The 13,145-nt window shown below is 41.0% G+C and overlaps 1 protein-coding gene across 4 annotated transcripts in view; it reads right to left on the bottom strand.

Annotated features, from left to right (window-relative positions):
- NTRK2 (neurotrophic receptor tyrosine kinase 2) overlaps positions 1-13,145 on the bottom strand; it is a 265,538-nt gene that overhangs the window by 189,602 nt on the left and 62,791 nt on the right. For all 4 annotated transcript variants that reach the window (XM_074953176.1, XM_074953175.1, XM_074953177.1 and 1 more), the window contains exons 10-11: positions 7,580-7,680; positions 6,028-6,127 (exon numbers count right to left, since the gene is read on the bottom strand). In XM_074953176.1, the coding sequence (XP_074809277.1) occupies positions 6,028-6,127; positions 7,580-7,680 (201 nt within the window). The remainder of the gene's footprint in view (positions 1-6,027; positions 6,128-7,579; positions 7,681-13,145) is intronic.

A 13,145-nucleotide genomic window follows, 5' to 3' on the forward strand; every position in this document is an offset into this window, starting at 1 on the left:
CCTTAGTTCATAGGGAGAACAATTGCTTGATCCAGGGTTGCATTAATATTGGGTAGAATAAAAATAAATTGTATGTCTCCCCTTTTCCCTAACAGTCCTTTAATCCACTTGCTTAGCACATTCTCAACTCTCAAGAACACAAACCAGAGTAAAGGATACAGATTTTATTTTGAAATAAAGATATTTTGAAGTCACATGCTGCTGTGACTCTGCCCCCTGCCCTCCGCCATGCACAGAAAAGTGAAATACATTCAGATGGAGAACACAGTTGAGCATCTGCCACATTCTCTGCTCACAGACAAGTAGGGGATAAGAGACCCCTCTTCCTGGCAATGATGCTCTTTCCACAGGAATGTGCAAAAACTTTTGAGCCTATACATAATTTGTCACATACACAGAATAGAATGACAAAGCAGCCCAACCTGACCCAAATGCCCCATTATTTAAAGTCATAAATCTGATTAGCTGGGCAAATGAGGGTTAAAGACTTTCTACTATAATGGATGGATGATACATTGTGTCAGAGAAGCTGTTACCACAAGTGCTGAATGACAATATTGGTGATTTAAGGCTTCATTTATTCATATGGTTGCACAGTATTTTTTACTCAAACTAAAATATCATAAGATAAATGTGAAACATGTCACAACCACAGCCAAGTTTCTAGCTGTGCTCTCCTGTATTATCTTTAAACTGAAGTACAAAATGTAACAAGAGTTTGTCAGGAAAAGTAATATACTCTGGTGAAAGATAGAAAGTTTAAGACAGTGGACAGTAATATTGTTTAGAAGATTTTTTTAACTTAAAAAATTGTAAAGAAGGCTCAAGGTCTGTATAGAAGGGTTGGTGAAGTTACTCAGGAAAAAACCCACCATGAAATAGATGAGAGAAACATGTTCTTTACCTATATGCAGGCAGACACACAAAATATGAGGTCTTGTTGGACTGACAACTTGTAGTCAAGCTAGTGAAAAAAATATTACAAGCCTGACAGACTGTTTGACAAATTTACATACAGAAGCCACTATAATCTACTTGCAAGAGCTTGAAGGTCCAGCATTTAAAAAATGGATAAATTGAATCAGTTGTTATATAAAGGTCATTGACTTATTTATGAAATTGATGCATATTGTTATTTGTTCAGACTGCAAATGCAGACTTCCATACATGCTCTCATGGGAGTATAAAAATCATTCAAAAATACTTTCCCTGTTTAGGATGCATGAGGTATCTTAAGGAATAAAAGTAGCCTTTGGAGAGTGTGCTACCAAGCTCAGACTTGAGAACTGTTCCAGAACTGCTTAAGTACAATAGGAATTTCAGACTCAATTTATTCCCTTTTCTTTGGATTATAGCACAAATCTTAAAGCACTGACAGCAGCTTCACACACACACACACAAATCCCTCGCCTCAAAGGAATTAAACATACACATGCTTCCCTCAAGTTTTGTCAGAATCTATTTGTTGTTTTCTTAAGAGGTTCCCCTCCTCACCCCCTTTCTGATTCCAATAAAAGTCCCATTTGGCCTTTACCAAAGAACAATTCTCATAGTACTTGGGTCTAATTATTTTTTCCCCTCCCTTCTTAAAAAGCAAAGAGCATTAGGGACCCCAAGTATTGTCTTTGCAATGTGAACACCTCTTTGGCTTGTTATGTTTCTTACTGCTAACAGCTCCTCCCAGTACAAAAAAAACGCTCAATTTTGGTTCAAATTGGCAATTATTTTTGAATTATTTCTGAATCGAATTATGCTGTTTCAAATGTGACCCTCTGAGTTTTTGCCTATATTCAGGCTTTAATCACCAAATTCCATCAGATTTCTTCCTCCTCTTCCATTCTCTCAGTGTCGTGTTGATACTAATTAACCATTCCAAAATTAAAAATGGGTTTATTTCCCAGCTGGTCACCTCACTTGTATTTCTCTTCCAATCGTGCAGGTAGACTGAAAGGAAGCCAGAAGTATTCTTCCATAAATCTCCTCAGTAGGGCTCATGAACTCACTCCAGCCCTCTCTGTTCTAGGATCCTTGTGCTCTTCCAGTTTTAGAAGATGGATATAGTCAGACATACACCTACCACAAGAATTTTCACATCCTCCAGCAAGCATGCAAACCAAGAAGTTGCACAAGACCAATGCACAAACCTCGATGACCCCACTAATAAATATATTCAAGAAATTAACAACAGGTTTCTTCAGCTACACTATAACCCTATGTGTCCAAAGGTCTCGGCCCCATGTTCAGAAAATGTACAGAAGTCTAGGACAAAGGTAATCGCATTTAGAGCCATCACCAAAAGAAATGGCCATTACAACAGAGAACACACATAGGTTTTATCAGATATAAGTGCATTTACACGTTTAGTATTGTAAGTTCCATACACTTGAAAGTTCAGAATCGTAGTGGGGAGAGAAGAATATTAACATCTGGCATGCAGTGCTGACTATACTGTGTGAGCTTCAAGAACAGAATGCCAAGCAGCCGTATCTTTTAATTTTTGAAGTTAATCATCAGGACATTAGGACTCAGCACCTTCCCATAGTCTAAGAGGTAGGACATGACTTGAAGGAGAAATAAGACCAAAGTTGGCAGCTATACTACGACACAACACAAGCCCCAACTTCAACCACAGTTCACTTCATTTACGTGGTTGAGAGGGTTTTTTAGGTTCTCAAGTCTACTGCAGAGCTATCTTACTGTAATCTGAAAAAGTAACAGCATGGCATGAACACCAAAAATGTTCCTGTCCACCATCTCCTCACTCTCAGTTATGTAAAACCAAATGAGAAACCCAAATACAAGTTATTTTATAAAACTCTGCTGACACAGCTAGATATAGACTGAGCAATACATTATGGCTTTAAGCCACTGGCTATGGTGCACAGGGAGTGTTCGGAGAAGAACTAGCCCAGTGGGAGTTCCCAGAAGCCCTGCACATCAGGCAGGCACAAATCACACCTAGGAGATCAGGGGGAACGTGATCACTATGGCAGTCTTTGAAAGTGTTCAGCATGTGCTCCCCTGGGTGTGGACAGCACTGCCGGACCAGGAGGAAGCCCTAATCTACCCCTTTCTGTCCCTTTATGAGGAGGCTAGCATCACCTTGAGAGCTAGTCTCACAGCATGCTTGGGTTCCTTGACTGTGATTGCCTCCAACCCTGAGCCAGGGCACAGAGTGAGTTGGATATGAATGATCCTTGCACAGACAAAGCCAGGGAAATTTTAGCCCTGAGTAGAGTAGGTGTATTCTGTTGCACTGGAAATGCTGATACGTGCCATGACTGCAAGTAAGGCATGAATTTCACTCCTCATGGGGAAATATTGCCATACTCCATGCACCATTTTACTCTGGACTGGTACCTCTGACATTTGGTGGAACATATTTTCCCCATTTGCAGATGCTAGCTACATTGGAAAGGATCATTTACTTCTCCTTTCTGCTCTTTATCAAGATTAACTACATGCCTGCTTTGGGTTGTTTTTTTCTGGACTATTGTTTGAGGAAGGGTGGAGAGAATGTTGAATGACGTGGTGATTGAGGAGCTTGCATTATGTTCCCTCAAGATAACAGAAAAAGGAGTAAAAACCCTTTGTGTATCCCTGGCCTGTATCATTCAGGAAGTTCTCTCTAGTGAATGCAAAATGCTCACAGAAGCACTTGGGAAGACATTCGTTTGAAAGGATGATTTTGCCGTGTTTAAATACAAATTTTCCACCGCAAATTTAATATTTCCTCTTGGCCCAAATAAAACATGGATTAAAATGCACCAATTGTAAATTGACTTTTCCTCATTTCGGGCCAATTCCAATGGCAAACCACCCAATGATTTCAGGAGCAGCAGGTTTGGTTCTATTGTTTACATGACAGCTTTAAATTTTTAATACAGTATGCTGTGACTGGTGCTTACTGTACAAAAGAGAATCTCTCCACTGTTACCTTTCTTCCTTGCCCCCGCAAGCCCACAACTAGTCTATCTTCACTTGTCTCCCATCATATGCTTAGACTGCAAGCTCTCTGCTGCAGATACTTTTTTGTATTACATACACGTACAGCATCTAGCATATTGGGGACCTGATCCCTGATGGATCCTCTAAGCACTAGTGTAACACAAACTAATAATGATGATAATGGTAATAATTTGAAAAAGTGTCTCTGGAGCTTTGGGCTAAGGATAAACCCAAGTTCCTAAATTCAAGTCTAAATGCAAACTTCAAAGTTGGAAGATATATGGATCAATTCAGGGCCATCTTTACTTTGAAGAATGTGGTCCTTTTCTGACACAAACCTTCAAGGACTTGTTTACAGTTAATGATACTATTTCATGATTACAAAGTGTAATCTATCAATTGGTATTTATTTACAGTAAATTAATCCTCAGAGTAAAAGTCCCTACTAGGGACAGACATTTGAGGGAGTGTACCCGAAGGAGTAAGCATTTTTGCTAGGGATCCAGAACTGTTTGCTATGGTTTGCTCACTGTTTTCATTAACAAAATAAAAATAAACTCCATGTTGAAGTTGCTGCAGTTTCAAAATTTTACTCAGTGACCCACAAAGAAAGAAGTCCGTACACAAACATGCTCTAGGCAGGTTTGTAGCTAGAAAAGCACTGATGCCATACTGCAGATCAGACAAGATTAGTAACTTATTGACTAATTTTGAAAATAAATGAACTTTTCTCACCTCTCCCAGACGGGAGATATAACTTGCTAGTAAAGAACTTCTTCAGACATTAGTATGGACAAATAGTAACATAATAAATGTGCTATTCCACGAAGACTTTTAGAATCCAAATGCCAGAGATCTCACCATCCCTCCTTACAATTTGGATCCGGCTTTCTTGTTCTCTCCTAATGCAACCCGGCATAAAAGAAAACATACTCCAAACCTTCTTTCAGTCCAATATAACTCTTTCTACCCTTTGAAAACTTTACAGCTTTGTCCTTCAGGCTTCACATCCCCAATAATGCCCCTGAGGATTCCAAAGGCTGGGAACAGCATGCAGGCATGTGGGGAAGAGGTATATCATCTCAGGCCGTATGTCTGCTGCTTTGCACTGACCACAGTTCCTCTCCATTTAAGTCTCAGCTGCTCTAGGAATTCTCCCCATCAAGAATCCCAGAGCTGACGGTACATCAGACAGATCTGAATGGCTCAGTGTCAGGGCCCAGTCAGAGCCACAAACCATGAATGAGTTTTTATGGGATCATTAAAAGGCATTGCCAGTGTGGTTTGGGGTCCCAGGAAAGATAAAGGGAGATGAGGGGCCTAAGGGATTAGTTATCACCCTCTCCACAGACCCTCAGCCCAAGAACAAAACATGGTCACCCTTTGGTCCACAGTGAAATACTCCCTGTTCACCTATCCTCACCAAATGTAAAAGTAAAACACACCTCCTCTAATATCTCCAGAAATGGGCAGAGGGAGTAGTACTGAAGGTTTAAACAAAAATAAAAGGTTCAGAATTTCACACTCATCACCCCTCAGACAGTACTATTTCCTATGGCATGGTACTGCAGTGGAAACTCTAATGTGACGGTGAAGCACTTGCAGCAGTACCCCAGTTGTTGCAGCTCTAACAGATACCTGCTTCCAAAATTGTAGTTTGAATTACCAAGTGTGGCTTTAATAATCCTATGCAGATCAGAGCAAAATTTCCTTTTTCTGGGGCCAGATTCTGCCATCTTACACTGAGTAACATCTTACCCCATGAATAGTCCCATTGGTCTTGCAGAATAAGGTACTACTAACGGACTTCAGGTGAGGGGAGGGGGGGGGAAAATCAGGCCAGCAGAGAACAGGTGATTACTTAAAACCATGTGTTTGGATCAGAGTTTGGTTCAAGGCCCTTTATTTCTGTATTTATCCCTCTCTGACCAGCTCCTTGCCTACTGTTCAAAAGCATGGACTGATATGCGATGGCACTCTTTCTAGTTTATCATCGGTACTTCAGGAGCAGAGGCATGTGGTGCGTGATGGTCAGAACTATGACAACTAAGGTAACTTATAAGAAACAACACTTCTTACCTTTCATCCCAAACTTGGAGTGTCTTCCAAATTTCAGAATAATGAGCATTATCACTAGGCCAGTGCACACTAATGCTGCAATCCCCACCACAACATACACCTAAAAGAGAGGGCAAGAACAGTTCAATCTGTTGCATGATGATGAAATGTCTTCAAAAGCAATCAACATTTATTCAGAATAATCAAACTAGGGAAAGTTTTCTTTAAAAGGGAAAAAAAAAAGAGACAGTCAGATCTAAGAGCACAGAGGGGACCATTATGTAGGCTCTCTTCCACCCTGCAGAGAACAGAGACTGCATGCCATCCACCCCTGCAGCCCTATGGAGCTCTATCAGAAAAGATAATACAGCCTGAGGCGCGACTACCTTTGACACAGTGTACCCCTGGGGCACAGCCACTGACAAGGAAACCAGAACCAAAGCCACTGTGCAGCACAGAGCCTCTTCACAGATGGCCCCGTCCTCCCACAGACCCCTCAGGATTCTGCAGATTATGAGATGGTCCCTGCTGTGCACAAATCCCACAAGGGACAGTGTGGGGATAGAGGCGGGGAGGGGCTCTGTGAAGTAATGCTCATGGAGATTTGTTGCCCCAGATCCACACCCACAGGTCTGAACTTCAGCTCCTACTTTGGGCCTTGATGTCCGTAACTGACAGGAACAGAATGGGGGAACTGATTTGAGATCACTCCCACTGGCCCATATCTATTGTTAATAGTTTTTTTAAAATCCTGAACTTCTTTCCTCCTTCAATTCTATCTCCTGAGCTATTCCTGAATATTTAAAATTTTTTTAAAAAAACCCTGTATGTACTGAAGCAATATCTAGTTTGTAGCTCCTACCCACCCACCACTTTGTAGTCTTCCATAGCTCACAATTCTCCCTCCCATTCATGTATCATGTATGCATGCACAAGGCGCAATTCTCCACTGCCTTCCATCTTGTGAAGTAATTTACACTAAATGTTAAGCAGTCAGAATGACAGTGCTTTATATTCACTTTGTGCAGGTATAAATGATTACACAGAGGTAAGGAAGTAGAGAGTCAGACCCACTGAATTAGCTGTTTCTACTAAAAATCTCCATGTTATCTTTTAATTTGACAACCCCATGAAAAATGGTGCCAAAATACAGAATTCTAATTTGATTTTTCGTTATAACATGACTTCACTACAAGCGGCAGTTGACTACCGGGTTTATAAATCCGGTGAGAGAGCCTTTCAAATTACCTTGAATTTTAAGGATGTGAAAATCTCTTACTTTGTAAATAAAATTACTGTATTTTAGGTCCTACGAAAAACAACAACATGGCATGACAGATCATCTCTAAGAGTTGGTCAGAAAAGTAATACAAGTTAAGGATCCACTTTATTCAGATGAAAAGTCACTCACTCTGCCCCCCCCCCCCCCCCCCATTTTTTGAAAAGGGCATCTTGAACAATTCTAGCGACAGCTCTGGTACACTGTTAGTTTAGTGTCCCATCACAGCTTCATCAGTTCTATAGTCAGAAAGTCTGCCAAGATTACAAACCAGGAAACAATGTATATACTTACAGTGATGCTATCTTCATTCTCTTTGTTGGAAACATCCGTAGAAGTGATTTGATTACTGTTATTCGTGGTGTCCCCAATATCATTAGGTGTGGTTTCATAATCTTAGGGAGGGGGGAAAAAGGTTGTCATCATTATTTCAGTTATTATAATACTGCAATGTTTGAAACATTTGAGACTCTTGAGTTCCTTGTAAAAGATGAATTGTTTCTATTGTATCAACTGAGCATTCTGTTGGGAGATCTACAAAGCCAAAAGCTTCATTTGCTCCAGACGTTGTTTTTTAACCGTGTAAGTTTTGCTTATGTAAAACTTCAGAGAATGGATCTACGCTATAATATATACTACCGAGGGAAGCTAGAGTTAAAGTTAAGGAAGGACTTTTACTATGAACCTGGTTTTGGGTGCTTGTGACTAAAAACCAAAGACTGCCCTCAAGATTGAACTGTTTTAGCCTTATGCTCAGCCAAAGCCCAAAGAAGAGGCTTTTTAAAAAAATTAGTTTGGGGACTCCTGGGGTATGTCTACACTACAGCTGGAACTGAGCCTCCCAGCCCAAATAAACAAACTCGTGCTAGCTTGGCTCAAACTAGCATGCTAAAAATAGCAGTATGGATGTTCCAGCTCCAGCGAAGACTGAGATAAGAACCCAAGCTCACATCCAGGGGGTCAGGTGGGCTTAAGAGCCTGAGCTGTCACACATGCTGCAACATCTATCCTGCTATTTTTAGCACACTCTAGTGCAAGTTGGTCTATCCAGGCTACGGGTAGAGACAGGGGGACCACTCCTAACTGCAGTGTAGAATTATCCTGTGATTTATTTTTGAGATTTTGGCAAAAGCCCATTTAGCTAGTTTTGAGTTATCAAAGTGTGAAGGGACAGATCGTCTAATGTTAAAAAAATTTAAACACATTATTCTGTGTACTTGGATAACTCAAGAACATTTTAGGTTCCAAATTGCTAACTTGCCATAGACTTAATCCTGAAAAAGTTTTCGCGCCAGACATTTCTTAAATTAATTTCTTCAGATGTGATGGACCACACCCTACTCTTAGTTCCAATGGATAAATCCAGAATAACTTTACTGAAAGAGGACTTTGGCCCAACAAAGTTATAATTATTAGAAAACTGCACAATGGATTTATCAAATGCAGGATTTTCCACCAGCATTATTCCAAGATAACAAGGACTAAATACAAAACAAATGCAAAGCTGTGTCTATTTCTAGGATTACATACTAAAATGTGTGTGCACGTGAGAGAGAAACATTCAAATAAAATGTAATCAGTACAGTTGTTGCAATTGTAATTCTAGTGTGATTATTTAAATGTACAGTCAGTCCATCACAATTGTTTTTCCAATTTATATTTTGTTTAAATCAAGAAGAAATGTCAATGCCAAAAGTCTATAAATGGAATTTGAAAGTGGGGTAGGATCATTAGTGCTGTTTCTGTCCTCAAAACTGCCACAAGGGAGGGGAGAATCTGCACTCTAATACACCTATCTTCGCCTGGCGCTCAGTGCCATTTTGGAGAGCTTAGCTGGGAACACTGGCAACATGCTGCATGGGCATTTTCAGTTTTCATGCATGCGCGCATTCACGCACACTTCCTTGCTGCAGAGCATCCTGCATCTCATCTATGGCCATTATTTGGGGGCTGGGTTCTTTGGTACTGTAACATCTACATGGCTCTCCCTGTCACCAGCTCAACATCTGGTTATTTTGGTATAAAGCAGCCCAGCCAGACCACGTTGACTCTCCTAGGTCTGCACTATAATAGGCCAAAGGCCAGGATTTAGTCCAGCTGTAATAGATAATACCCATACTGTGTGCAAAGTGGCTCACTTAGGGCTTGGCTACACTTGCGAGTTAGAGCGCATTAAAGCAGCACTGGGTGCCCTAACTCACAACCCGTCCACACTGGCAGCACCTGGACTCTGCAGCTGGAGCCCTCCTGGTAATCCACCTCCACAAGAAGCAGAACGCTTGGTGCGTCTTGGCTGAAAAGCCCCAGCAACAGTGTGAACGAGGTGTTGCATAACTGTGCTCTGATTGGCCTCCAGAAACATCCCATAATCCCCTTAAATCAAGTGGCCACTCTTGTCATTGTTTGGAATTGGCTGCAGGAATGCAGATATGCCCTTTCAAAGCTCTGTTTCTGACAGCCAGCTGCTTATCTGCTCTGGAACAAAGCAACCGTTAGTGTGGAATGTTGCTTGAGAGGCAGGGGGAGGGGGATCTGCTGCTGTCTGAACTTACAAGACAGCATACTGACATGCTCCCCCCCCCACATAGACACAACACACTCCCTGTCACACTCCACCCCACTCCCCCCATTTGAAAAGCATGTTACAGCCGCTTGCATGCTGGGATAGCTACCACAATGCACTGCTCTCTGTGGCCATTGCAAGAGCTGTTAATGTGGCCATGCCAGTGCGCTTGAATCAGACAGTGTGGACACACGGCAGCGCTTTCTCTACTGCGCTCTCCGAGGGCTGGTTTAACTCACAGCGCTCTACATCTGCAACTGTAGCCATGCCCTTACAGTGCTTTCAGGAGACTCACTGTAATTTCCTGACTTTAACATTTAAAACCTCAACCATAATGTTGCCTTAAGGTGATTTCCCCTCCACACCCTTCTCTACAGCTACATATCTGCAGCAGGCATCAAACTGTAGAGAAAGGCAAGGGGACAGCATTCCTCGTATTACACCGACTACACCTTGGCCCTGCCTGCATTCCCCATCTGCGCAAGCAGTATGGCATCCAAGAGGTGCTGTGGAGGCTGGCAGTTAATGTCACTAACACTTTTGTCCTGCCACATTACAAAGTGGTGGGGGTGTTTGACCTACCCCTTCTGAAAACAGTACCTAAATCTGTTGCTGCATGAAAAGTCTAAGTGTACTTAGGTTCTTGTGGCTATAGCAGCTGGCTTTCTCTAGAAGTGAAATTGTTGGCAATGCTTTTATTATGGAAGCTTTACCCCTTTTATTCTTCTAGTTTTATTGCAGGGGCCACTTTAATTTCTTGGATCTGTTTTCATAATACAAGAACTAATCACAATGGCAAGGTAAAATACACATTCATAGATACCAAAATATATCACAATATGACCATCAGATTTTCAGAGGGACAAATTTTGCCCTTAATTACCTGCGGGTACCCAAGGGCAGAATTTGGCAAGCAATATTTGCCAATAAAGTTTACCCTTCTACATATCAGAAGGCCTGCAAAAGTGTATCTTGAGGGACTTATCAGAAGTATATATGTTGTTCCATGTGCACTTACATTTACTCTGACTCACCCACTGAGTTGGACTTTGAAACTTTAGGACTTGATTCTTCACTGCCCTGTAACATTTGCAGTCATTTACCAGTGCAAAGTGTCAGCATAAAATGAGCACACTCTTTGCAAACCTAATAGAATCATTTTGTGACACTGCAGTGGGTGGGGTTTTATCGGGCATACTTCCTTGTCTACCCCACAGACATGTTGGGAAGATTAACTATTTAAAGAATTAATGTTTGTGCAGTGCTCTGAACATGTAAAATGGTATATAAATGCCAAATATTATTGCCAAAAAGACATCCTGTATTCCAAGTTCTAACCTTTGGATAGTAAGCATTTGTTTTAAAAACATTTAATGGAAAGTTTGGGGACTACCATATGCAGCACAGAGCTAAATCCAGAGGGATGGACCACATCCCACAAAGGGCTTTCTCCACACAAAATCCTCAGCCCCACCCAGCGAGTCTGCCTGGCTCAACCACTAACACAAGGCCCAAGGAGGAGTAGCGTAAGTGTCCCACTTTGCCTCTCATTGGTAGACCTTGATCTGGCAAACCTATGAAGTGCCGTCTCACTAGTCACCCGCACCAAATCCACAGTCTGACTATCAGAGAGAGAGCTGCAAAAACCTATCACAAATCTCTGAGGCATGCAGGGGTGTGTGGAGATACTCTTAGGTTTTTTTAACTGAAAATATTTTCCATTCCATCTCCTGGTTAGTCCCTCTACTCCATGTTATTTCAGAAGGGTTAAGAGGTGTCCTTTTTGCATCTTGCTCAACTATCCCTATTATTAGCTTTCAAATTTACATTTACCAATCTGTAGTTTAATATCATCCCCATATGGTGGTCTCTCTCTCTCTCCCCTGCATCACATATCCAAATGTCAGTATATGCCTACTCCTTCCTGAAGAGCCTAATCCTGTGAGCCACTGAGTACCCAGTCATCCATTGAAGTTAACAGGAGGTGATAGCACTCAGAAACTTACAGGAGGTGTTTAGTACCTTGCAGGAGCAAGCTCTCAGAATCTGACTTTTTGTACAAACTTTTTTCCTTTTACTGCTACTGTGACCCAGGAACTTCTTAGTGCCAACTGGAAAGGGGCAGAGAGGGGATGATAGGGGATTCCTGTTATCCCCCGAGTCTTGTATTTACATTCTAGTAAAGAGGGTCATGCGAGGTCTCTAATTTAAAACAAAAGCCTGTCTGGTCATCAATATCATTGTGAAATGTATGTACAGACACTATATAAAGAGTTATGTATATATACTGAAAATTATGTTCATAAGGTATGCAACCAACAAAAGTGAAAACTGATTGTCAGACAAGAGATGTTTATCCTAGCTGTTTATATGTAAGAATGCTAATGGTTGCCCCTGCTAAGTCAAATGCCAACAAAGAGCTGGCAGAGACTTCAGAAAGAAACTAATAAGAAGAGAAAAATAGCCCAGAGGTGAGGGAAGAGACCCTGTCTAGAGGTGCACATCAAAGGTTTGCTTGAGCATATTGGAGGGGGAAAAGGATATGCCTAGTCATCCCTCAAGTAGGAAGCAAATGGACAGCAAATTTACTTCATGAAAGTGGGATCTCCCCCAGATTTTGTTGAAAACACTAGCAAAAACTTTGAGTGAGATAAGCTTCTTTAGACAAGCGGGTAACTTGCTAGTTAAATTTAGGATCCATAGAGCAAGTTATGATTTTGTTATATATGTAGCCATTTGTTCCCAATATTCTTATTCATTATTACCGAAATGTCTGTTCTTTGATGATAAACTTATTGTTTTCACTACAGAGCAGAAACTAATCGCAAAGTCATTTCCATGTTAAAACGTTTCTACCAATGACTCTCCCAAAAACTAATTAATTATATAGTATTTCCAATCAGCTCACTTTCACCTCTCTCAATAGCTTATCCCACTAAGTAGACCTATGAACTATGAATTAAGACAAACAATTTAAAACTACAATGAGTCTCAAAGAAAGCAAGAATTAACAGTCAGTATCTTTTAGTTACTGAAAAATGGTCCAAGGATAATAACTTTAAAAAGGGGGAAATGGAAATATCAGAATAATATTGTTTTTGGGTGGGACTAGAACTTGCAGGTTCTTCAATAAGATACTGAAACACATGCATAACTGTGAGCATGTCAGTAGTCCTTACTGAAGTTAATAGGACTGCTCTCATGCAGCAAGTTATGCATGTGCTTGAGTACTTTTACACAATGGGAACCTAGGAGAATTACAAAGATCAAAACCAACATACATGTAGGAAAAACTGT

The sequence above is a fragment of the Natator depressus genome, chromosome 5 (assembly GCF_965152275.1).
Source record: "Natator depressus isolate rNatDep1 chromosome 5, rNatDep2.hap1, whole genome shotgun sequence".
NCBI lineage: Eukaryota > Metazoa > Chordata > Testudines > Cheloniidae > Natator > Natator depressus.